The sequence below is a fragment of the Barbus barbus genome (genome assembly GCF_936440315.1).
Source record: "Barbus barbus genome assembly, chromosome: 35".
In the NCBI taxonomy this organism is placed as follows: domain Eukaryota; kingdom Metazoa; phylum Chordata; class Actinopteri; order Cypriniformes; family Cyprinidae; genus Barbus; species Barbus barbus.
The window spans coordinates 14,062,891-14,089,776 of NC_136763.1; the positions used below are offsets into that span (position 1 = coordinate 14,062,891).

A 26,886-nucleotide genomic window follows, 5' to 3' on the forward strand; every position below is an offset into this window, starting at 1 on the left:
AACACAATCAAAACAATAAGGAGAGCACATCAGGACACCAAAAAAACAAAGAAAAACAGATCTGGGAATGGCCAGGTCATAACTTGGCTGTCTGTGTGATGCCAGGCGTCATTAATAACCTCACTGTTATTGGAACTCTATAGAAGGCCGTATCTCTGTTGTACCCGCAGTACCCCTTGGCATGAAGGGTGGATTTATTGTTGTTTGGGTCATGTTGAACAATGGGCTGTGTCTGTTGCTCTGTTTTTATCTCTGTGAGACTTATAAAAGAAGGATCCCATTTGCCTCATTGCTAGAAGGCGAGCATGACTGCTGTAGACTGGTAGTTGCCTATGGTATAAAGGTCTGTTGAGATGATGCGAGATAAAATATTTGCAAAACTATCCAAACAGAGTTTACAATACAAACGTATGTATATAATAATAAAAATGTATGCATATATATTAAATGTATGCATATATATTTATATATATATAAACTGAACAAAAAATTCTAACAAAAACTAAATTAATAAAATAAAATAAATAAATAAAACACCAAATTGCTGCAAAATAAGATGTTATGCTTTCTAATTCTATTCTAATTCCTATATTATTATTACTAATTCCTATATTATTAGATCTGTCAGAAATCATTCTAATACGCTAATTTAATTGAAATAAATTATTACTTAAAACAGTATGTTGAAAACAGCTGTGCTATTTAATATTTTTGTGGAAACTGTGATTTCAGGATTCTTTGATGAGTAGAAAGTTCACAAGAACAGTGTTTATTTATAACAGAAATCTTTTGTAATATTATTAATGTCTTTACTGTCACTTATGATCAATTGAATGCATCCTTTTTGAATAAAAGTATTAATTTTACTGAGCCCAAACTTTTCAACCTTAATGTGTGTAAAACGTCAGGTGGTTCCTGCGGTAGCCAAGCACCTGCCACTGCGATGAATAGGAACGTTTACAATTAGTACTTGAAGTATTATTGTGTAAAATGTATTGACACTTTCACTTGATGGGACATTACCTTCCATGTTGCTGTGTTTCTCCTGAAATAGGCAAACATTCCTGTAAACCAGTTATAGATCTCGTTTAGAGTCAGCTGTCGGTCAGGGGCTTCCAAAATGGCCTGGTTGAATAAAGCCAAGAGAGAACGGAAGAGAGAAAGTGAGCAAGGGTCAAGAGGCGATTCAAATGGCTGTTATTAGTAAGACATTAGCTGATGGACTGTTTCCAGACGGGCAGGCAGTGCATTATGGATAGTGCTGCACGTTTCAGCATGACTGACACTGAGCTAAGAGATGCGCATAAATCCTTAGTTACCAGCACACACCTCTGAACTCCGTTCAAGTGCACTGGAGCAAAGAGCACACAGTCCAGATCTCTACATCATACAGGCTGACTTACGTGTCGTATGAGAGAGGCATAGGTGAATGGAGGCCTGACATCAGCGTTTTTGTAGAATTCACAATTCTGTGCAAGTTCTGTAACGGACAGACAAAGTTATTTCATACATATTTCAGTGTTGTATAAAGTGATATGTAGAGTATGATAATCTTTTCGAGATTTTATGTGGAGGGACGCTAACCTGAAGCGATGGGGGTGCAGAACTTGTCGGAGTTGCGCCGACGGATGGGCCCGACTCCGTGCAGGCTGGAGGAGCTGATGACGGAGGGTCCCTGCCTCATGGGGGTGATGGGAGTTGCGGCAGAGGTGGGGGGATGAGGCAAGCCCTCAGGAAACCCCTCACTTTCTCTTTTTGACAGTGACATGCTAGAGGCCAGGTTCAGCTAAACGGGAGGAAACTAAATTGAAAACTTCTTTGCAATAAAAACAACCAATCAAAATGCGTTCACCAGTAGCGTATCATATCACCATTCAAAAGTTGTAATTTATCAACAGAAGGCGCTCAATCTAAAATGCATTTAAAGTAACTGTTTTTTATTTTTATTTGAATATATTTCAAAGTGTACTTCATTCCTGTTATGGTATTTTCTGCAGCCATTACTGCAGGCTTCAGTGTCTCATAATTGTTAAGAAATTATTTCAATATGCTGATTTGCTGCTTAAAACATTTCCAATTATCATCAATAATTGATATTATTATAACTGCTTAATATTTTTAAGGAAATCATGATACATTTTTAGTATTCTTTGATGAACAGAGTTAAAAAAAGTTGCATTTATTTGATCCATTTGATCTTTTGTAACATTATAAATGCCTTTACTGTCCATTTTCATCAAACTAATGCTTCTATGCTGAATAAAAGAAACAAAAGAAAAACATTTGAAAGGTAATTCATATTATTCACCCTTAGTAAACTATAATTTAGTGATATCAAATGAGACATACACAACATCGAAATTCACTCCAAAATCGAAATGTTTATTTTCCAATTACAATAATGCTGGAATTAGTTATAATAATATTATTATTAATTTATGCATTAATATTTACAAAACTATCTAATATATAAACAAATAATTTACTATATATAATAGCATATTTATAATATATAATAATATTAATAATAGTATTTTTGTATTTGCAACTGTCAAATTTCATAAAATTAAATGAGTTTATATATGTATTATTCAGGTAAATATAGAAAGAAATGCATTAAAACTTGAAAAGTTATGTTTGGAAAGAAGAAAAATTGTATTGCATTCGATATATCAAATGAATATTAATGTTGTTAACTTTTAAGTTGCTTGTTTTTGTTTTACATAAACATACATTTATACGCATATACATAATACCAGAAATAGTACAAAACAATGACTGTGCAAAACACAAATGTCCTTCCCTCTCTATTTGGCACACGTTAAGTCTCAGCGCAGCCTCGTTTCTAATTCGTATCATCTTCGTGGTGTACAGTAATCTCCAGCATTGCAATTACCAACCAGGAAATATAATCATCTTCAAATTGTCATTGGTCTCCCGCTGTGAGAAGCGCATCCTGCGATCCTTGCCAGCACATCCATGCCAAAAGCAGTTGGCACAGTGACTCCATTATAAGATGATCCCTTTCAACCGGTGAAATTCAAACAAAGCACCCCACAAATCACATTTCTCAGACACACGCGGGAACGCGCGCACAAATGAGGCTCCTCGGTGACACATTGTCTGCAATTAAAGCCACACAAGAGGAGCAAAACAAAGCGATACATGGTAGGAGGGGGTAAAACAACAATCTGGCAACAAACAACGCTTGCGGTAACCTGCCCTCATTGTGGCCCTGCTCTACCCAATTAGATTCGGCGGGCACGGAGTGCTAGGAAACAGCTTTCCCCATCGCTCAGGGAGTCTTTTTCGGGGTTGCTTGTTTTGTTCTAATTAAAACCATCATGTGCACGTGTGAGCAGCGAGAGATAGAGCGAGCGAGCGAGGAGGGGCGGACGAAGCGGGGTTGACGCTAATATGGCGAATTACACAGTGCCAGCCCTCTTTTCTCTCCATTCTCATTGCCACAGGAGCCAACCTGGCCCATCTCCAGTAATTAGGGGAGCAAAATGGTTTAACAGGTACTTAATTAACGCTGGAGCCGTGCCAGTTTGCTGTGCCAAACACCCAACGATCTTAATAGCGGTCAATGCCACACATGGGTTTGAGCTTGTGCTAAGCTCCGCCCTAATGCTCACCTTTACCACTTAATGCTAATTCTTTCTCTTGATCACACTCACAATTATCATTTTTTCATTCTCTCTCTCCCTCGTTCTCGTCTATGTCGCTCGGCCCGGCCCGGTCACTGTTTCCCATTACCGTCTAATGGCGGCTGATCCGTGGAATTTGTCTCCAAACAGGAGACTCGGCCTACTTTCGCCCTCCGCCTTCATTTATATCCCCACAAATTAAGACACTCCACTTCTAATTGACAATTAATTTCAACATCTTCGTATTTTAATAAGACTCCTCATCAATCTCAGCATGAAATATTCATTAGATTCCTAATAATTGCACAGGCAGCTGGTGGCTTGAGGGGGAAACGCATTGTGATGGCTCCGTATGAAGCAGCGATGTGGAATATCTAGGAAGTCTAGTCCAAAACACTCACGTTCATTAACACTGTGGCATAAATACAAGCGTCTTTAAGTACAAAAACACTCTTCTAAAGTGGATTGGAGGAAAGTAGGCCAGCTGTAGCTGCTACAAAGAGAACTTGATCTATAAGAGTCCATCTTTCTTAACATTAGGAAATGCATTATTTAACGTGAACTAACAATGAAAAATATATTTTTACAGCATGTTATCACACTTGAGTTGTAGGTGCCTAAAGGCTTGCTTGAAAAAGTGATTTATTACTTTTGTAAAGTGCAAGGATAAGCTGAACAGGTAAATGTATGAAACTGCATTGAAACTATCGAGTTTAGCTGCTCTCCAGGAACACAATTCAAGAAGACGGCAGATAAGAGCACAGCACTTCCGCCGTTCTCCAACAGAGAGCGCTCTTTAGTGCCTCACACAACTGATTCATTGATCATAACGTGTGCCAGACAGTTACTTCACATGAAAAAGAGAGACACGCTATCAAAATACAAGTTATCAGAGGAAGTAAGAATGAGACAGAAGTTAAGAACTTACAGGTTGGTTGAAAGGCTTTGGCTCTGATGGACGCATGTGCAGGTGGGTCATCATGGCCTGCAGACGCTCGCTCTCTTTGGCCAGCTAGGGAACACACATACACACATATATTAGAAAAAAAGCCGTTTTCTTATTTAAACTGAATATGTATAAGTATTTAAATTTTTCCATGTTACCAGTTTAATGTGCACTGACAGCTACAATAATGTCATTTGTAGTTTGATTTTTTCAAAAATGTAATACTCTGTGGTGCTACAGCATCAAAACATGAAAACCTGAAACAGCAAAAGACGTATTACTGATAAATATAATAAATAATAATATATCTTATACAAAAATGTCACTTTTTAATTGTGTATGCAAAAAAAAAAAAAAAAAAAAAAAAAAAAATATATATATATATATATATATATATATATATATATATATATATATATATAAAAAATGTCAAAATATTGTCTCATTTTCCTTAATTTATATTTGCTGTTTTGATCTATTTCTGTGTCTCACTGTTTTCTCTGTACGCAGCTGTTAAAGCTTTGCCAGCATAAGTGCACAATTATTTGTCATGCCAATACAGCACATTAAAAACTAAGTGTCGTCATAGTGTGTATAGCGCTCTTTTGGGCGCCGCGGAGAGGAGGAGGGAGTGACTCCAGATATTCTCTTTTGAGGATAATTTTGCATTCTGCCTGTTAACTGAGTCAGCTCACAGGGATGTTGACATGCCGTTTCACAGCTCTTGATACCTCTGGGAGAAAACATCTCTTTCACAATCCTTCTCCCTCTTTCTCTCGATTGCCGCGTCTCTTTCAGAGACACTTGCCCTGTAACCACACTCGTCCTCGTTTGACATTCCTAACCACCATTTAGAGGAAGTGTGGAGGCAGGCAGCCCCTCATAATCAGGGGGCGACGCACTGCCTCAGAACGCTCGGAGACTGGCTCCATACACTTTCTGTGGCACTAAAAGTGCTAGAAAAATAGACTGTTGAATTTTACTGCTAATAAGAGACTGCTAATCAAAATAAAAATATTCTAAAAATGCAGCAAATGTGGCCTTTTTAGGATTGCAAAGGTATTATGGATGGTTGCTGGGCATAGCTAAGCCATGCTAAGGTTTCTGGGTGGTCAAAACAAAAGCCCCACAATATGAAATCAATCTCAGGATGTGATTAGACTGTTGTTGTGTTGTGCTGGTGGCTCTGAGGCTGTGCCCGGTGTTGCTGAAGTCATCCACAGATCTGGACTGTTTATTCACCCATTAGCTGATATGTGTGTTTAATGAGCTCCATGCTGGTCAGCCTGGTAATAAAAACAGTGGAAAAACTGAGCTGGAATGCTGGGAGAGACAGCAGGTTGGCGAAGGGTGGTTCTGGTCGGTCTGGGTTGGCATTGGGGCGGTGGGAGTAGGTGACAGGACGGAGGCAGACGTGAGAGGAAATCTGCTTGGACGTGGACTGACTCTCTTGTCACTTCTCATCACCCTGCATCGATCTGGACACGTGTTTAAACGTGCTTTGCGGGCCACAAAGTGAGCTCGCTGCCCGCGTGCCTGGCAGGGCAGTGTTTTTTGAAACACTCTTTGTTGTGAGGGGTTTATTTTTGGGAATGAGACGAGATGGAGAACATGGAGGGGAGGTGGCGTGGAAAGAAAAGGGAAGCTGACCAATTACCAGGTCTGTCTGACTGGCAGTCATGATGTTAAGTTGTTCTGCCACGTAAAGCTGGAGGGTCTGAAGTGCTCGTCTCAATGTAAGCCCGTCCACGAGACATGTTTTTTGTTTTTTTAAGGGATGTTGATTTACAGCTCCAAAAACAGAGGAATTCTACCGCTGCAGGTGCAGTAAGGTTACTTGAGCTGCGTTTTAGGTTGGCGTGTTTGAAAAGGTCGAGCAGCTCCCCCATAGCTAACGGTCTCTTTAATGCAACCTAATGTGACCGACCAATGTCTTGTCAGCGTCTGCCAATCCTAACCGTCACTAGACGCTCTTCTGACAGTCTCTGCGTCCAAACAAATTACTCACAAGGACAATAAAATATTGTCCACTACTAAACATAGCACAATTCTGGGTCATACGTAAATAATTTATGATTACAATGAAATGCACATTGCATTACTTGTTTGTACATTCTCTTAGACTGAAAATTCCTCTAAATTCTTCCTAAATTTATAACAAAAATTGAAAATTAGAAAGATTTCATTTTAGAAAGAAAAGTTGTGGACTTTTACACACACATTCCAATTATTATTGATAAAGTCTACACTGCACGATAATAATTTATATACAGCATCTGTGTTTTTTTTATTATAATGGGACTGCCACTAAAAAAAATGAAGAGAGCAAATCATCAGTTGATTTTTTACTGTTATGTTCTAAACATTTTAAACATGAATAATCTTTTAAATTTTACTTTTATTATTGTTTCAATTGGATATTTGTTGATTTTGACAAGGGATTTATGTTCAAATTTGTTTCATTTATTTAAATATTGTATTAATTTTAATTTTAATTATTATTTTAGAATGCAGCTAATTCAATAATTAAATTTAATCATAAGAAGAATTAACTTTTTTTAGGGACAATTAAATTTTTATTTTAAATTGCCATGTTATTTTTAAGTAGCAATTAATTGGGACAACCAAATTGTAATATCAGTTATTTTTCAAATGAATAGTGCTGCCCTACTGAAAATAACAAAACCACTCAGCTGATTAGAAAAAATACTGTAATTTAGCCAACATCAGGAGAGTGAAGCAGAGAACGGAGGGAGTCTGTGGTCAAAGGAAGTCACTAGCACTTCCCATGTCCACCCTTCTCCTTATCAGCTCCCTCATTAGAGATGACACCGTGTACATGCATGCGACAGGCAGCTCGTGGTGCTTGCTGAGAGTCCTCGGCATGAGAGATGAGAGAGGTGCTGGGAAACTCTCTAATTGGGATCCATCAAAGGCAGATATTCTGGCCTCCTCTCTCGCACTCGCACTCACACTCTACATCACTCTACATCACTCTTCCTTTTACAAGCTCTAGTGATCTCTATCAACTCATGTGACATGTAAAGGGCAGAAAATCATGCCAGCTGGGTGAGAGTGCGGTTTGTATGTGAAACCATTCTGGAAGACCAAGTCTCAGCATCCGTGCACAATATTGGTGTAAACAAATTTTGATCCTCTAAAGTTGACAGTTACTGTACCTGCAACATAATTACAAGGCCAAAACGCACTTTGGATAAAGCATCTGACAATTGCACAAATGTAAATGAAAACACAGGAAAAGAGGTAGTCGGGCAGCTTGAATATTGCGTTTGCAAGATTTTTAGAGAAATGTTGATTTTGCGTTTGTGCGTGCATCCCACCTGTATCTCCAGCTGTTGAACGACCTGCATCTGGACCCTGCACTGGGCCGTACTGCGATCATCCAGGGCGTGTTCACTGTTCAGGTGCCTGAGAGAGAGAGAGAAATGCAAACATGTGATGACATATCCTGATACACAGTCTACTATATCAATCCGCGACCCGATCTAAACTCCCAGAGGGAGATCTGTAAGCATATTTGGACCATCTGCCACAAACCGTGTTGCTGACCTGCCTGATACAGTGCACACACACACACACACACTTTACGGCTGTGTCTCAGGCTTTTGGGACAGTCTCAAAGTTTGTGCCACGTATACTAACGTGCCAACACTACTGTACATGCCCGGGCGTCATGTCCTGACGACACACACACTTAAACCCAAATACAGAGGTCACTGAGGCATCAGAGATCCAGTTGCTGCGTCAAACCATGACTTCTCATAAACAAATAACCACATCAAAATACGAGCAAAGATAACTGTTTATTTTTCCATTTTGGAGAAGAAACATTTAATGGAATTCTCTTGGGATCACAACGGCCCTCTCAGAGGAAACCCCTAACAATAGTGGATTTCCACTCGAAAACACACTTTTCACTAGGCGTATAAACTCAATTTCCTCTCGCAAGAAAATAAAAACAATATTAGGACATGAAAGATGTGGAAAGAGAGTTTTCCGCTGAGGATTGTGTCATATGAGTGAATGCGACCATGCTGTTTGCTGAAAGTGAAAAAAACTAAAACATAGAAGTTTTATTGTATTTATTGTCACTCATCGAAAGAAAAGAAAATAACTTTAGACATGAACGTCTCTCTATATTAGGTCTGAACGAGTGTCCTAATGTCTGTTATTCAGTTGAAATGCAGCTGGAGTGGGATATTATTTTGGAAACGGTTTTGTTTTTTTGTCAGAAAGTGCCGTAGGCCATGAACTCTGAGTGGGAGTTGAAAAAGAGGGGAAAAAAAACACCTGGATATGACTTCATTTGTTTTACTCATCAAGCGCTGCTTCAGATGGGTGAGCTCTGTCCATAGTTATTCAACTCATGTTTTCTATATGAAGCAATCCAAAACAACACAACAAAACAAACAGATGATGCAGGGCTGAGAATCAAATGAGAAAGCAAAATCGAAAAAGAAAAGTAAGAGCTTAAAGTGATGGTGTAAGATTGGACACCAAGATGGACTCTAGGGTCTGCGATCTTGGATCTTTCCTTCACGCCATCTGTCTCGTCCTTCACTTTTTATTTACAATTTTCCCACACTTGCAATCACACAAGTCAACCCCTGCAAAAATAAATCCAATTCTATAATCCAATAAACATTCCTATATCCAAACGATGATGTCATGAAGCATTTGAGCGATGAGGTCATTAATCTCTCCAGGTTTGGAATTGGCCTCGCCCACCTTCTAACAACACACCTGTGAGGTTTAATGACTCCAAGGTCAGGGGCCACAGATATCGCTTCTCTGGAAGGCATTATAAAGCAAAATCTTCCTGAGGAGTACTTTATATATTTGTCCCAGACTAGTGATGCACTATATATCAGTACCATACTGGTTATATTCAAAGAAAATTTCAAAAGTTATCAGTATTGGCCAATATTATACTGTAGATTTCATTTAATCTTTAAAAACATTACTGAATTAACATCAATTTTTGATCATGTACATTATAATGTTGCGAACATGCCTAAATCCAATAAATTCACCAAATTTGAGCTTTTAATGTTTAATTTTTTAATTCTATAGGCAAAATTTAATATCAACCAATTATCAATTATTGCCACAACATGAAAATAATTCTCAGTTTATTGTATCAGCTGGAATTTTAATAGTGGTACAGTCAAGGGAATTCCTGCATTTTTTAGCACTCTCCTCTCTGGCGTGGGCGACCCATCGTGTTTAGTTCTCTTCAGTGGCAAACGGAAGTGAGTGTGACTGGCAGAATCTTAACCTTCGCAATACACAATCATCCTCATGATCCCGGCCTGCTTTATCTCAGTGACACCCGGCGCATGACACAACCGTTTTGAATGTCCGACTGAAGGAAAAGAGGGGTGCGCATTCGCTCTCTCATGAGAAATTAAACAAAAACAATGATGTCACCCACTCGACTAATCCAGGCGCAGATAGACATTTTTTCCCTGCAAGCACATAATGATAATAACAAAAACATGATCTCATCTTACTCTCCCTCTGCCCCTCTACACCCCCCATTTCTCTCTCTCTTTCTGAATAAAGGAACAGACCACAAGTTTTATGGCTCATAATAAACAGTAGCAGCGTTTTTCCGAGAGACCCGACAATGAGGCAGTGTTTACTCCCTGCACCCCGACAGGGATTTGAGGAGCATTTACAACGGTCACAGAAAAAAAAAAAAAGTCACAAACCAGCCCCGACAGAGGGCTTGAGTATTCTAACACATGTCGCCCTGGCATGCCAGAGAAAACTGAACATCATTAAAGAGCTCAGGATGAGAGTGTGTGAAACAGAAAGAAAGAGAGACAGGATGAAGATTAAGAGCGAATGAGTGTTTTAGCATTCTCACACTACTCTAGCTAGAGAGAAAGAGAAAACAAGGTCATCTGGGGATAAAAAGTGTTCCTATTATGGCCAGATTAAACTGACAAGACTTTTTCAGCATTTCTTGTACTGAATTCTGTGAAAGGGATTTTAAATATATATAAAAGGATGTTAAACAGAGCTGAGTGTACTACACTCTTCATGTTGTGTGTGTTTAGCTGGACTGTTTTTTAATAGTTTTTCTATGTAAACATTTGCTAGATCTCGCTGCTTTTTCTGTGTCTTACGCATGAGTACCACAAGAAACAAAGTCAATTTATAACAAGATCAACTATTGACATGCTGGCCAGATAATCCTAATCATGTTTAATTTCAAAACACTGGACCAATCAAAAGAAGCAGGGGGCGGGATAAACATCACTAGTGTATTATTGTAGCAACTGCTAATTTTTGAATCTCAAAAGAGGTGCTTAGCTATAGCCAGGACAACAATAATATAATATAATATAATATAATATAATTCGTCTTGCTTTTCTAAATACAAGAATGTATAACGGTCAAAAACATCCATCTAAAGCATGTTTATATAGACCAGCAATTAAAATAGCAGTGCAAAAAGAACACATTCTGTGTGAACATGCCCTTATTGGAAGCTGAAAGCATTTTTAAATTACCCAAACTGAACATGTATGGGGCAAGAGATGTATAGAGCTTTGTGAATGGCGGCGTTCGTTCAGCGGGCACCGATTCCATGTGGGCCTCATTTCCTACTATAAGTGGCAGGCAGCCAGATGGGGCTATAGAATAGACAAAAAGAAGGGGAGAGAGAGAGAGAGAGACTCCTCTCTTCCTGTCTTTAGCGATGACTAAAATGTTCTGACTAGGCCACGATGCACGGCACTGATGGCAATATCTGTCACCCCCTCCCTTCTTATCTTGTGTGTCCCCCCCCCGCCTTCTCTGCTTGCCCCGAGGCTATGTGAAATGAGACACCGCACAACCAAACAACAGCTTTACTCTTAAAACTTTCCCAGACTCTCCGGCTCTTTGATGTGTGTGTCAGCGACTATCATACGCGCTTCCCGCTCCTGCCCGTGTGCACTGAACGCGCTCTTCACCCCCGTCGCCAGGGACGACCGGAGGAAATTTACATACACATCTTTCCGGCCTGTCAATACAGCGGTCCCCTCGAGGAAGCACAGCTCTGGAGTCAAAAGACGATGCGAGGGCCTAGCGTCTCGTCAAAGGAAATAAACACGCAGGGATGTGACCGCCACTCATTAACGGACAAGAACACCCGGCTACTGTAACAGACGAAGTTGACCTGCCGGATATCAAAGGAGGTGTTTGAGGGAGAGAAAATAAACTGCAGAGAGAACGTGATTTGCGAGCCTCGAGTCCACTGGGGCAACGGCAGCGGCAACAGTCTGGCTCGCACCACAGTGACAGGCGGACATGTCAGGACTTTCCACTGTGAAGTCTCATTATTTTAACACACAGAGACAATGGGACTGTTTACATCGCCTTCCCTGTCTGATCTCTTCCTCTCTTTATCTCCTCTCGCCCCCCCAGCATCCCTAAAGACCCCAAACTGGCAAACACACGCACAAAGAAAAAGAGATGGCGAGAAGAAAGAAGATTGGGAAAAGGGAGATAGAGGAGGGGAGGGAGCCTCTTTTTGATGTCTTTGCTTGTATCCAAGAAACAAAAGCTTCTAATTGTAAATGAGCTAATTAAGTAAACCACTAACGAAGCGTGAAAACAATTTGCTTGACCCAGCTCTGGAGCGCTCAGGGATGGAGAGGCGGAATTATGGGAGCGGGGAGCTAATCGGCCTCTGACAGCATTGAAGAGTTGCGGGCAGCTACACACTATTTTCCTCTACAACACAGGACAGGTCAACAGGAAGGGAACAGAACATCTGTCTCTATGGTTACAAGTGGGGCATGTGTGAACTAGCTTCCTGTGCAAAAGCATTAAGGTATTAAATTATTTTGTTTAACTTTAGTGTATCAACACTTTAGTGTAAAAAAAGTTTAAGTAATATTAAAAATGAGTATTAATACTATTAGTATAACAAAAAAAAGGAAGGTCTACAATCCACACTCACATTAGAGAGAACTTTTTCTAGGCTAAAAATCATTGTTTTGCACCTGCAATCTATTAATAAAGAAACACTGTGATGTAAAATGACTTTAAACATTTAGTTGTATACTGTACACGAACACTGACTAACATTTAGCTTGTTTAAAAAAAGTGTTTATGCTCACCAAGGTATTTATTTGATCAAAAATAAAGTAAAAACAGTAATATTGTGAAATATTATTAAATAAATTGTGAAATTAGCATTACTCCAGTCTTCAGTGTCACACAATCCTTCAGTAATCTGAATGTGCAGATCCGGTGCTCAAGAAACACCTCTTATTATCATCAATTTTGAAAACAGTTGTGCTTCTACATATTTTAGTGTTGACCATTAATATATATATATATATATATATGCAGTGCCCTCCAAAAGTATTGGATCAGTAAGGCCAATTCTTTTATTTTTGCTGTAGACTGAAAACATTTGGGTTTGACATCAAAAGATGAATATGAGATGAGAGATTTCAGCTTTTATTTACAGGTTTTTTCATCTGGATCTGATACACAACTTCGAAGATAGCACCATTTGTTTGAACCCATCCATTTTTCCTGTTACCAAAAGTATTGGAACAGATAGAATTAACATAGATTAAAGTGAAAAAGACTTAATATTTAGTTGCAAATCCTTTGCTTTCAATAACTGCATCAACCCTTTGACCCACTGACATCACCAAACTTTTGCATTCTTCTTTTGTGATGCTTTTCCAGGCTTTCACCGCAGCCTCTTTCAGTTTTGGGGGGTTACTCCCTTCAGTCTCTTTTTTAGCAGGTAAAATGCATGCCCTACAGGGTTTAAGTGTGGAGATTGACTTGGCCAGTCTAAAACCTTCCACTTCTTGCCCCTGATGAACTCCTTTGTTGTTTTGGCACTATGTTTTGGGAATTATCCAGCCATGGCTTCCTGTTTCACAGAAATATAAATAGGAGGGAAAACAAAGCCCAAATTCCCTTAATCATCCATCACAATGAGAAAAACCAAAGAATATATTTCTGATGTGCAGCAAAACACAATTGACCTTCACAAATTAGTGAAATGGCTTTAAGAAAAGAGCTAGAGCAGTGAAAATTCCCATTTCCACCATCAGAGCAATAATTAAGAATTTCCAGAAAATGTTACGAAACTGCCTGAAAGAGGACGTGTGTCTGTATCGTCCTAATGCACGGTGAGAAGGAGAGTTTGAGTGGCTAAAGACTCTCCAAGGATCACAGCTGGAGAATTGCAGAAAAATAGTTGAGTCTTGGGGTCAGAAAACCTTAAAAAAAAAAAAATAACAAATTTGTCAAACAGCACCTACATCACCACATGGTGTTTGGGAAGGTTTCAAGAAAAATTCCCCTCGCTCATCCAAAAAACAAATATCCAAATATCGCTAGCATATTCAGTTATCAGACATGACTGGAACTTCAAATGGGACTGGCTTCTATGGTCAGATGAAACTAAAAAATTTGCTTTTTAGCAGCAAACATTCAAGATGGGTTTGGTGAACATGGGTTAGAGCTCTAGCAAAAACAAAGGGCATGGAGAAATCAAGAGTTTGAAAACCACCAGCGACACCAGCAACCAACAACGACCTGATCGGCTGAGAAAACAACAGTAGTTGATGACAGACAAATCATAAAAGCTGTGAAAATGAATCCTAAAAGACATGTCTGTAAAATCACCAACAACTTCCAGAAAGCTGGGGTGATGCTCGGACAATCTACTCTCCTCAGGAGACTTTGACACAGAATTACAGATGCTACACAGCAAGATGCAAATCTCTGACCAGCACCAAAAATAGAAAAGCAAGATTAGAGTTTGCAAAAAAGCACAAAGGTGAGCCAGAAGAGTTTTGGAACTGTTTATGGACCGATGAGACAAAGATGAACCTTTATCTAAGTGATGGGAAAGCAAAAATTGAGAAAAAAAGGGAACTGCAATGATCCCAAGCATACAGCCTCATCTGTAAAGCATGGTGGAGGTGGTGTCATGGCATGGGCATGCATGGCTGCCTCTGGAACAGGCCCTCTCAACTTTACTGATGACTTAATGTATGATGACAGTAGCAGAATTAATTTGGAGGGGTACAAAACCATCTTGCCTACCAATATTCAAGAAAATGCTACCAGATTCATTGGGAAGTGCTTCATATTGCATCAGGACAATGACCCAAAACACCCTCCCAGTTCAGTCAAGGAATTTATAAGGGCAAAGAAATGGAAAGTCTTAGATTGCCCAAGTCAATCTCCAGATTTAAATCCGATTGAACATGAATTTCACCAGCTGAAGAGGAGAGTAAAGGAAGAAACTCCTCAAAACAAGGAACAATTAGAATTGGCTGCATTAAAGGCTGGGAAAAGTATTTCAAAGGATGAGACCAAGAGTCTGGTGATGTCTATGGGTCACAGACTCACTGCTGTCATTGTGTGCAAGGCATCTGCAACTAAATAATAGCTTTTAATCTTTTATATCTGCCTTATGTTCAACTGTCCCAATACTTATGCTCACATCAATGAGTGGGATGAACTCTAAAAGTGCTGTTTTTTATTTATTTGGTAAAACATGTATGTGTTGAAACGGCTAATAATAAAATGTGACATTCTGTAGTTTTGTCTTATATTCATCTTTTAATCATATTTGCAAATGTCTTGACTCCACAGCCAACAGAGCAATTGTGTCTTTACTGTTCCAATACTTATGGAGGGCACTGTATATATATTGCGGCTCTACAGAGTGCACTCTAGTTTACTCTGCTTGTGTTCTATGACTGTGAAATACCTGTCTATCAAGCGTTAGCTCTCTTTTTTTCATACACGAGTACAGTCCCACAGCACTGGTGAATGTCTCACGCTCTCTACAGCAATAACCTTGCCCCCCCACCTCCCTGTGGAATTCATTCATCTCTGGTCTGTTCAAACATCACACCTGAACACAGCTGTCAGTCGCCCGGCTTTCTTATTGCCTGTCCTCTCATCCCCATATTTACTTCAGAACAAGAGACCTTTAGTTTACAAGTGATCTGCAAGCTCATCGAAAAAAGGATGAATGCACACTGACAGAGGGAAATGCTAACAGCCACAGACTTGTTTTGTGGGACACAGCAGGTCATAATGAATGCTCTGCTGCCTGGCGGGGGGTTTTACGTGAGTTACAAGGTTTGACATGAATGTAGCCCATTACATGCTTGTGAAGTGGAATTTGACGGACAGCTGTCACTCACTTGATGAACTGGCCCATGTCCTCGCACAGCGCTTCGCAGCCAGGCCACTTGCATTCGCCGTGTCCATAGAGTGGGTGAGAGGCCGTGTGTTCCTCATGAGTCAAACTGAAAGAGACAAAAAAATGATTTGGTTAGTCAAACTAAATGACTGTCACACTGAACTTTGACTCCAGTCTTCAGAGTCACATGATCTTTCAGAAATCATTTTAATAGCTGATTTGTTGCTCAAAAAATGTCTTATTATCAATGTTGAAAACAGTTGCACTGCTTAATACTTTAGTGGAAACCGTTAAATATATTTTTTTCTTTAAAATAATATAAACACCTGCTTTCTTAATCAAAACAACCCATTGGGGTGAATATATCAATACCAATTTTTTTCAGGCAGTCGGCATGGTAGCCTCACACACATGCAACCAATACAAAGCAATGAAGCAATGGAAACATTCTCGAACATTCCCTGTCTGGGAAAGCCGATAGCTTTGAGCCAGTCCTTCAGGAAGCTTCGAACAAATCTAGCTCAAAAGGATCTGGTAAATGTAAAAAACGACAGCTTTTCCATAATTGTGACTGACAGGCTTCCAATAGTAAGTGCATATCAATGTATTAAGATCTTGAACTACGACGCAGGTTCGAATGTCCTCAGATGCAGCCAGGAACAACAAGCCGCCATCTAATTACAAACAAACGTGGATGATATTCAGATGTTTCTCGTAACGGCGGGAGCACGGATAAGGTGGCTGCTGATGTGCTGACAGGGCCTGCTGGTGGGGCCTGAGGATAAATGTTACGGTCTTGTTTCGTTTGAGATACAGCCACTGTGTGCTCTGTGGCTGAGAAGTCTGGTTCGGGTCTCTCTGGCCCCGGCTTCTGTAGAGTCCCATAACGGATCAGCCTCGAACCCCCGATGCAGTCTCATCCAGCAATTTTTCATTTCGGGCCTGGCCAAACGCCACGGGCTAGCATGTAGCTTGGGTTTTTTTGTGAGGGTAGGGACCACAGAATCCTTTGTCATGTGTCTGACTGCTGCTAAGCATGGACAGGGGGCTAAAGAGGGGGGGGGGGGGGGGGGCGCGGCTTGTGGTGGTTGAAGGTCTGGGGAACTCTTCCCAATTCCACATCAGAGTACGGCTTAATATAAAGCAGCTTGCTAGCAGATGAGGCCCTCCTGATGCGGTGCGCACACACATGCTCCCCTCCTCTTCATCAGATGTGCTGGCAGTGGACGGCCCACGCAATTCAGAAGCTGCTCGAGCGCTAGACATTACAAACTACTGGCAACCACACTGTCCACATGTGCCATGCATTAGCCTCACCGCACAGTTTTTCTTCCCTTTTGAGTTGCGTGTATGTGTGTGTTTGTGTGTAAATGTGTTAGGCCAAGTCAGGGAGAACAGTGTTATAAGAAAACATGATGGAGGGCGCGCTTTTCTTTCTGTTTAGTCATGTCCATGTAGCATGACAGGGTGGGGTGTGTTAGTGCTGCTGGTGTGTGTGGGTTCATTTAACTGTAGTTTGGAGGCCCCACCGGTGGAAAAATGGCCATATTACATAAAATAATTACAGAACTGCTATAAACGTCAGACTGCAGCGCCATTTAAGTGAACTGCAAAAGTTAATTAAAAACTTGATAAAAAGAAATGCTGCTTAAAAACCTTTTGCTGTTTGGAGCTTTCATTTATGTATTTATGCAAACTATACATACATAAACTAATAAATATTACATTTTACTTCACGTTTTATTACATTTATATTTCATTTTATTTGATTTGTCATATTTTACTTTAGATAGATAGATAGATAGATAGATAGATAGATAGATAGATAGATAGATAGATAGATAGATAGATAGATAGATAGATAGATAGATAGATGAAATCTATCTGGCCCTGTGAAAGTTTGATAAATTATTTTATATAACAACAATAGCAGTCTAAGGTATGTCTTCATGTAAAGTAGATGGATAGGTAACCTTGTGTGTATATACATATCCGTGTTTGCTACTCACTGGGTGCTCTGCAGGGGAGCGCCTTTGGAATAAGGCGTGAGATGCTCATCACTGGACTCCTTGGTGAAGGATGAGATCCACTCAAAGAGTCTTGCTCTTAAGAATGGAAAGAAAGCTTGAGTACCACACAGAAGGACCACTTCTCTCTCTCTTTCTCTCTCTCAAACACACACACGGCTGCTCACCTCTCAACAAAATTATCACGGTACACCTTCACCCACTCTACACACACACTCATGCTAAACTGGCACAGGGGTGTCAGTCATGCTGATGGCATGCTATGTTCTGAGGAACTCACACGAGCACCAAATATCAAATGAACCCAGGCATTTTACATCAGCTCATCAAACGGCAACTGACAGCAGAAACCTTGAGATATGACGTTTGACAAAAATATCTATTTATGAAATCTGTCATGTAGCAGTTGGCACTCTGAATGCTCATGACAAAAATACATTAGCAGAGCTATAGCATATAAATAAATAAATAAATAAATGTATATATGTGTGTGTATATATATTTACGGGGGAAGTCGTGGCCTAATGGTTAGAGAGTCGGACTTGTAATCTGAAGGTTGCGGGTTCGAGTCTCGGGCCGGCAGGAATTGTAGGTGGGGGGAGTGAATGTCCAGCGCTCTCTCCACCCTCAATACCACGACTGAGGTGCCCTTGAGCAAGGCACCGAACCCCCAACTGCTCCCTGGGCGCTGCAGCATAAAATGGCTGCCCACTGCTCCGGGTGTATGTTCACGGTGTGTGTGTGTTCACTGCTGTGTGTGTGTTCACTGCTGTGTGTGTGCACGTTGGATGGGTTAAATGCAGAGCACAAATTCCGAGTATGGGTCACCATACTTGGCTGAATGTCACTTCACTTCATATATATATATATACATATATATATATATATACACACATACACACACACATACATATAATTATTTCTCACTTTTGCAATTACTTTCATATTCTTCATTTATCATGTTGTTGATTATATAAAAAAAATAAAAAATCAGGTAGAGTATAAAGTATGCTTGTGCATTTTCCACTAACCTGTCTCTCTTTGGAGTGTGCACAGAGTTCTGTCCATTTGGCAAAGGATGATGGGGGATCTGAGGTGAGACCTTGGAGGCCGAGTATGAGGTAGTGTTGGAGCTGTTTGTGGTCAGATCGAGGCCCTCATGTTTCATGGCCTCCTCTGTGCTCTGAACACCGGCCATGTCCTTCCACAACTGCTGCAGGTCAGTGGGACACATGGCTGGAATGGACAGAAAGCAAGCAAAAGATTACTACAAACTATAAATCTTTATTGATTACCATAAACCATAACATCCTAAAACAGAAAAGAAAAAACAACCACCTTTACCAATGCGTAAATGCTATAATCCATCATCTCCATTGAAACACAAACACAAAAAGGGGCTTTAAAAGCCCTTAGTCAACAACAGGTGACATATGATGAAACCTTCTCTAGACAGAGAGTTTTTCAGCATGTTTATTAGTTTTTCTCTTCTTTGTTGTGCTGAAGACTATAAGCCGGTGTTGAATGATGAAAGCTCCTTCGGAAAGCATCCAAACCTGTATCTCTCTCTATCGCACCTCCAAAGCCCCCTCCACCTCACTGCATCTTGAACAGTGGCCAGCTGGCAGCGCATCCCACCCCAGAGATCTCAAAGCCTGGCACTGTGCTGACATTAGTGTGGCAAGCCATAAAACACCAGGCACACACCTCGCCACACTTCAGTACGGGAAGGGGGCATGCCAGCGGGACTTGTTAAGTTCACAGGGCAGCAGAAGAAGGGACCCATCCAAATCGGAGGAAGCAAATGGCTAATTTCAGCATGTTTTTGTTATCTGTCAACATCTCTACAAATCCCCCTGGCTACCTCCATTTGTAATTATCACTGTCCCGACCGGCACTGCAACTCACTGGGTGAATTAATCTTTGCGAGATGCTCTCTTGGCATTTTTTTGTTGTTGTTTTATTTTCCCCTCAAACTTGCTGAATTCAGGATTGTTTTTTGTCTCTTGGAAAGGCAGAGGGGGTCTAGGTTGGGAGGGAGATTTGAGGGTGTAAAAAAAGCAGAGAAGGGGGGCCGCCCAAGTTTGTCTGGCTCACACTGTTCCCGAAAAGCCACAGCCTGCTACGCTATCTCACATGGCAAAGACTTAATAGCAATCTAAATATTATGTCTGGTCCGCCAGCATTCTTGTCCCGGACCCCGCCAAAACAAAACTCCTTGCCTGGCCTGGCTCTCTTCATCCCCCCACCTCCCTCTCTTCCCAGCAGGCCTGGGGCCAGGGAACTGATGTATGGCCACACTTGCAGCTACAGGCTGTTGTTCACGAGTCACAGACAACCTGACAGAGCACCAGAAGGCCACGGATGTATTTTAACCCTGCAAATAACTGAGCCAGCCTAGTGGCGTGGTGCTGTTGCCTTGGACGGGGGAAGGGAGGTGATTTCAGCAAGTTTGTACTTTTGTGAAAGAGTAGCCAGAACACAGGAAGTGGAAGGGAGGACGCAGGGTGGAGATGGAGCGGTTTACCTACAGTGAAGTGTTTTTGTATCTCATTTTCTTCCAAACACACACATACACAGTTGCACACACACACACACAGGGGCAGGTGAGGCGTTTCTCCCTGTGGTTGGCCACACACTCTCCATTTCTCACACACACATTTCACAGAAAACCAACCTCAGCTTTCCACAAAAGTGTGTGTTCCTGAAATTGTTTAATATTTAGCATTTAGTAGGTGGTTTATTAAAGCTGATGTGTGTCATGACGTTAAAACTTTACTTAATGTGCAGAGACTATGAGTAAACCATTCTAAGGTTGATTTCTCTGATATGTATAAACACTGGGGTGTTTTCAAAACATCCCTCTGTAAGTCTTAGCAGCCTGGCATAGCAACACTGTCTCAACCAATAGTATGAGTTTGGGGCGGGGCTAATGGTTTTTGACAAATGGCAGAAAAGGTTTTGGGAAACCTGCTTGGAAATAGACATTATTTTTTAAATTCATCTTGATGCAGCATAAGTCATCTTCAAATTTAAAGGAGAACTGTATAATCTCTGCAGAACTTAAATTATATGCACTACTGTTCAAAAGTTTGAGGTCAGTAAGACTTTGTTTTTAAAAGAAGTCTCTTATGCACACCAAGGCGGCATTTTAAAATACAGTAAAAACAGTAATATTGTAAAATGTTATGACAAGCTAAAATAATCGTTTCCTATTTTGATATATTTTATAGGTAGTTTATTCCTGTGACAGCAAAGCTAAATTTTCAAAATATGCCGATTTGGTACTTAAGAGACATTTCTTTTCCAGGATTCTTTGATGAAAGTTTAAAAGAATGGTATTTATTTGAAACAAGTTATTTGAAAGTTTATTTGAAAGTTTTGTTACTTGTCATTTTGTAATCTGTCACCTTTCCTTTAATTTAATGCATCCTTCTGGATAAAAGAATATCTAAAAAAAATCTTACTGACCCCAAACTTCTGAATGGTAATATATATAAAATATAAGCATTTATGCTACTGTGTTACCACAGAGCAGACTACATTAAACTTTCTGATTACCATCTAAATTTGATTAATATTTATAAGTAGATATCCAATGAGGCTGCTCACGAGTTAACATTACAAATTCTCCTTTGGTTTCTAATGTCTGCCCCCTCTCCTAAATACATGCATCATAAATCCTGAAAAAAACTGAAGAAAAGTTTGGCATGGTGATCACAAAACATTAAGCCGACTGAGTCCATCAGATCTGGTTGCACCCTTTGGACAGGAATTAAAATGGCTTACTGTAACTGTTAAGTGAATCTTACAAAGAAACAAAAGTCATCCCGACTAGCAGTCTGTCTAATGCTTGGGTTCAAAACTCTAGCCTTTCTACGGGAATTACTGGGCATGCCAAACAAACACGAAAACAACAACAGCGGTTGGCGCCACCCATAGATCAGAGAACAAATCCTTTTCAGTGGCAGCTACAGCCAAGCATGACTAGCCAGAAGAATGCGCATGGTTGGCTGGTCAGTCATAATGGAGGACTTCTTTTCAGAGAGGGATTGTGGGGAAATTCCGTGATTCTGCTCTGTCGCAGGATTTGTTGAAGGGATTCCAAGAGTCCAGAGTTTATTGTTCTTCAGACCCCTTGAAACAATGCAATAAGCAATGGGGGTGGGTGTGAGGGTCTATGCCAGAAAGATGCCAAAGCCAAAAGTTTACAGCTGTCGTGCAAAAATTATTTTCATCAATCTGCGAACCTTCCTCTGCCTTGTTCCTTGCTCTCTCTCTTTTTCCAAAAGACTACTTTTCTAAAAGCAGCCGTGTGCATATGTGTGTGGCAGGCCCACTCAGAATTCCGGATGACGAGTCTATGTTTTCTTAAGACTGAAATAATCAGAGATGTCAGGAGCAATGGGTGAAAATAAGAGTCAAGAACTATAATAAAAGACTGGGATCATTTTGGAGGCCCTATCGGCAAGAGTGGCAGGGATTTCGGCATGGAAACTGGAGTCGGCTCCCTGTTTGTTCTGTCCTGTTGAGGCTCTTGCAATGTTACGACCGCTGTGGAACCTGTAAAAGTTGATGTGTCTAATTTCTGCAAATGGTAGCCAGTTTGCAGTCAGGATCCATTACTGGTAGGAGCCCACTGACGAAACAAGGAAAAATGGAAAAATACATTCAAAAATAATCCAAAAGCTCCATCTCCTTCTGCAGGATAAGTGCGTCTGGAGCATGTAAAACTCATGTGCGCACACACACACATAACTCCCCCCCCCCCCCACCCCCCACCCCCCACCCCTGCCTCTGCACAAAGCCCGGTGAATTTTGTGGCATATTTTACCTATTATCCAAATGACTGCCTTCCACAAAACCAACAATCAAGCTTTGCTTTTATCTCTTTATGAGCTGATTAAGTTAACAAGCTTCACATGTGGCTCTATGGACATGGCTGTAGTTAGTCTCCGGGGGGCTCCATCCCGCTCTAATAGATTGAGATGATAGCTCATTGCCAAATTTTGGAGGAAGACGAATAAGGGATTCATTTTACAGCCAGCTTTATTAGCATTCAACATTTTGCGTATAGTAGTGGGGCAATCTGAGATTGTGTGTGTGTGTATGTGTGTGCGTGTCTGTGTGGCTGGGGCTGACTAAGGAAGAATAAGTGGGCGGTGCACGCAGGTCTGGCCTCAGCCTGAGACAGCCATCTGGTCCTGGCCTATGGGTATGAACACAGATGCTGCATTTATTTTGCACACTGCATTTCCTTCAGAGCTCCACTTTCCTTTAATAGGCATCACTAAAGAAGCGAATCAAACACTCTGTGGTGTTTTTCTGGCTGTTGAAGACAAGAGGAAAGTGTGAAAGAGACAGACCACCAGGTTGAGAGGCCTGTGGTTGTACCACCTCAAGCTGGGGCTAGACGGAGTCAGATGTTTGTGGTCAATATTGATGAGCTAATGGAGTTGGGGAAGACTTTTGCACCTTTAAAGTTATACATTAATTCAAGTGAGTCAGTATCTGCTATAAAAATGCCTGACAAAAATCCTAAATTCATCAAAATCTCCTTACTTCACAGTAAGCACATTTTCATAATAAATACATTAGATAAATGACTTCAATACTTTGACATTCTGTAATTTTGGTATGTTAAGTTATTAATTAGCTTTTGACTTGTTTTCTAGTTGGAATTACCGAAAGTCCAAAATAAAATAAATAAATAAATAAAATAAAATAAGCTACTTATTTTCATCTTAAAGGGGCTATGTATAGGTTTTTACTTAAAAAAAAATCTTTAAGATAGAGTTTTCATTTGTCCATTTATGAGCCAACCATAATGTAATAGGAAGAATGACACCTTGACTGTCCACCACGGTTGCCTCTATCAGCCTGTAGGCTCAATTGTGTCTGGAGGAGTCGGGTCCAAATTGGCGCGAAAATTCACAAAATGTTACGTCATGCGTGTTCTCGTCTACTTGGGCTTATATCCGTACGGCAGCCATTAGTAAGCAGCGGCAATCGCTAGCGGTAGTGTTTCAAATGGACTCTGTGGACGGAAAGAATAAAATTAAAAAAAGCCTTATCTAGTGCAGCGTCGGGCAAAGACAAGAGTCAACATCGGAGCGGCATTTGATTCTTGGAGGGAGCTCTGGTCAGCGCTGGGTATAAAAACAGACCCCGAGCTGGCTTTCTTTTTTACTGCAAAGGTAAGACATAGTTACAGGCCATTTGCAATATATTATTTTATTGTTTTTGTGGTGTAATGCTAACGATAGCATGCTAGCCAAATGTGGATGCTAGGTAGCTAGCCACAGGACCGTTTCAAAAGTTACTGTCTTTTATGAATTATCTTTATTCAGAGCACGAGTGCATTAAGATTGTCACTCCATAGAAGTATTAAAATGGCCAAAGAATTACTGGTTGGGTTGTTATATATGTTGGCTTTTTTGCTAAATGTATTTATTGGCTAGTAAGGCAAGGCTTGTACGAGCGTGCGCACCGAGAACGAGCATGAGACTGGCTGCAGTTCCTATAACGGCCACTGGTGTCAGTAACTGTTAGAAATTTCAGAACTTACGCAGTGCTGCTTTAACTATACAATTTTGTCTAATTAAACTAGTACATGTTCCCACTTGTTTACAGTATAAACAAGACAAAACAAGTTAAAAAAATCTGCCAGTTCAGTAATACAAAATACAGCTCATATTAAAGCTAATGTTATAGAAGAAGAGAACAAGTCTTATTATTGTATGCAGTGTTTATAAACTATTAAAAGCATGTCAACTGAAATAAAGAAATAAAATAAATATATATAAATATTAGGTGAAAATCTAAAACTAAAATGAAATGAGTTTACACTGAAGCACTAAAATTACTAAGTGGAAATAAATTAAATCTAAACCTGAACTAAATCTGGAAGAAAAAGAAAAAAGCTAAATAGACTAAATGTAAATAGTACTATTAAGAAACACTAATAAAAAAATACAAAAGCAGGTAAAAAAAATTAAATTAAATTATATATATATAAAAATATATATATATAAATATTTGGACATCTCAAAGAGTATTCGGATTGCATTTGTATGTGTACCTTGCTGCAGGCTCTGAATGGGTACTGTTCCTTGGCCCGGCTGTAGGTTCACCAGGCCCTGTCTTTGTAGATTCAGAATGTGTTGCTGCTGTAGTTGTTGCATCTGGATCAGCTGCTGCTGGAAAGCCAGCTGTTTATTCCCCAACTGCTGCTGCTGAGAACGAGAGAGAGAGAGAGAGAGAGAGAGAGAGAGAGAGAGAGAGAGAGAGAGAGAGAGAGAGAGAGAGAGAGAGAGAGAGAAGCATGTTACACAACAAAACAAACGGATGGGAAAAGTGAGAGGAAGAGACTTGGAGAGCTTCAGGATGGAGAGGGCGGGAAAGACGAGACATTCATTGGCTTTTATAAGCCTTCAACCTCGTCCAGGACATGTTTAGATAGGACATATCCTGGAATGGAGATATTTTCCCCTCCAGTCACCAAAGCACTTCCTGTGGTGGTAGACAACAAGCAGAAAACAAAATGCTGAGACTTGGTTCAAAGTGTCGAAGTGCATTGTGAATCCTAATGCATTAGGAGATAACGCATTAATCTGGGAGTGACAGTTCCATGTGGTCTAGGGCCGACACCAAAGACACGCTCGTTCATTCCTGCGTGTAGCAATCTGTTAGCATGCGGTTGGCGCGCAATTAACATGGCAATAAACAGTGACTAACATCTGTGCACAATGTTAAGAACAGTTCCAGATTATATGACATCAGATATTTATCATTTTACGATAAGGCTTGGCATTTTTTCACTATGCATGAAATGTGCTTTGTGAAACTTGAGAAGCACGACTCCAAAAACGTTTTTCACTGTTTCATAAACAGGTCTCAATGTGTGCGGATAGTCATCATTCAGCTATCAAGAGATTTATTTTTGTTCCAGCTGACTTCTGGTGACGTTTAACAAAGAGATGAAAAATGAGCAAACAGTTTTATCAGCTATGACATAAGCACGGTGTATTCCAAGACTATCCCTAAACTTGTATAAAAACATGACATGAGTGAGAAAAAACCTGTCAGATCTTCAGCCAGAGGTGGGAAGGAACATAAAAAAGGGCCAAGGTGAAAAAAGATCAATTTAAAGGTGATGCATATAATTTATGATGTTTAAAGTGTCACTGCATGGCAACATTGCCTCAACCCACTGCTCCGGGTGTGTTCACGGTGTGTGTGTGTTCACTGCTGTGTGTGTGCACTTAGGGTGGGTTAAATGCAGAGCACTAATTCCAAGTATGGGTTACCATACTTGACCACATGTCACGTCACTTTCACTTTCAATGACATTTTGAAAGGTGGGGCTGGGGGATGCTACCATTCAAAAGTTTGGGGTTAATACAATTATTTAGTTTTTGAAAGAAATGCATTACATTTCTCAAAAGTTACAGACATTTACAAAATATTTTTTTACAAATATTAAAAAAAAATTTTTTACATAAAGGCTGTTGTTTTGAACTTTCTATTTACCAGCAAATACTGAGAAAAAATAATGGTTTCCACAAAAATATATTAAGCAGCACAACTGTTTTCAATAATAATAAGAAATATTTATTTAGTTTATTTTATGTTTACCAAATCAGTATATTAGAATGATTTCTGAAGGATCATGTGACACTGAGGACTGGAATAATGGCTGCTGAAAATTCAGTTTACCATCACAGGAATAAATTACATTTGGAAAAATATTAATAAATTTAACAGAACTTTTGAACAAAATTGGACCTGTTTTTCTGGCCAATGGCGTACCTTGTTCAAAGTATGCATGATACATTTCACCTTTAAAACAATAAAGCAATCAGTACACACTCATTTCTACAACAGAGAGGTACAGATTTGGAGAGCTGTGTGTGTGTGTGTGTGTGTGTGTAAGGGTAAGATGGGTGAGTGCTATGGAATACATGGAATATGCCGATAAGGTCAGTTGGTGTCGTGGTGATAAATGTCCTCCTTCCTGAACTGGCCTGAGTAGAACCAATGTTTCCAGCT

General features: G+C 40.1%; 1 protein-coding gene across 1 annotated transcript in view; it reads right to left on the reverse strand.

Annotated features, from left to right (window-relative positions):
• Nucleotides 1-26,886, reverse strand: part of LOC306855391 (forkhead box protein P4-like) — a 137,119-nt gene that overhangs the window by 13,973 nt on the left and 96,260 nt on the right. The window contains exons 6-14 of the mRNA XM_079394087.1: nucleotides 24,917-25,070; nucleotides 18,867-19,071; nucleotides 17,818-17,913; nucleotides 15,810-15,914; nucleotides 7,938-8,025; nucleotides 4,579-4,662; nucleotides 1,585-1,786; nucleotides 1,404-1,480; nucleotides 1,024-1,125 (exon numbers count right to left, since the gene is read on the reverse strand). Of these exons, the coding sequence (XP_079250213.1) occupies nucleotides 1,024-1,125; nucleotides 1,404-1,480; nucleotides 1,585-1,786; nucleotides 4,579-4,662; nucleotides 7,938-8,025; nucleotides 15,810-15,914; nucleotides 17,818-17,913; nucleotides 18,867-19,071; nucleotides 24,917-25,070 (1,113 nt within the window). The remainder of the gene's footprint in view (nucleotides 1-1,023; nucleotides 1,126-1,403; nucleotides 1,481-1,584; nucleotides 1,787-4,578; nucleotides 4,663-7,937; nucleotides 8,026-15,809; nucleotides 15,915-17,817; nucleotides 17,914-18,866; nucleotides 19,072-24,916; nucleotides 25,071-26,886) is intronic.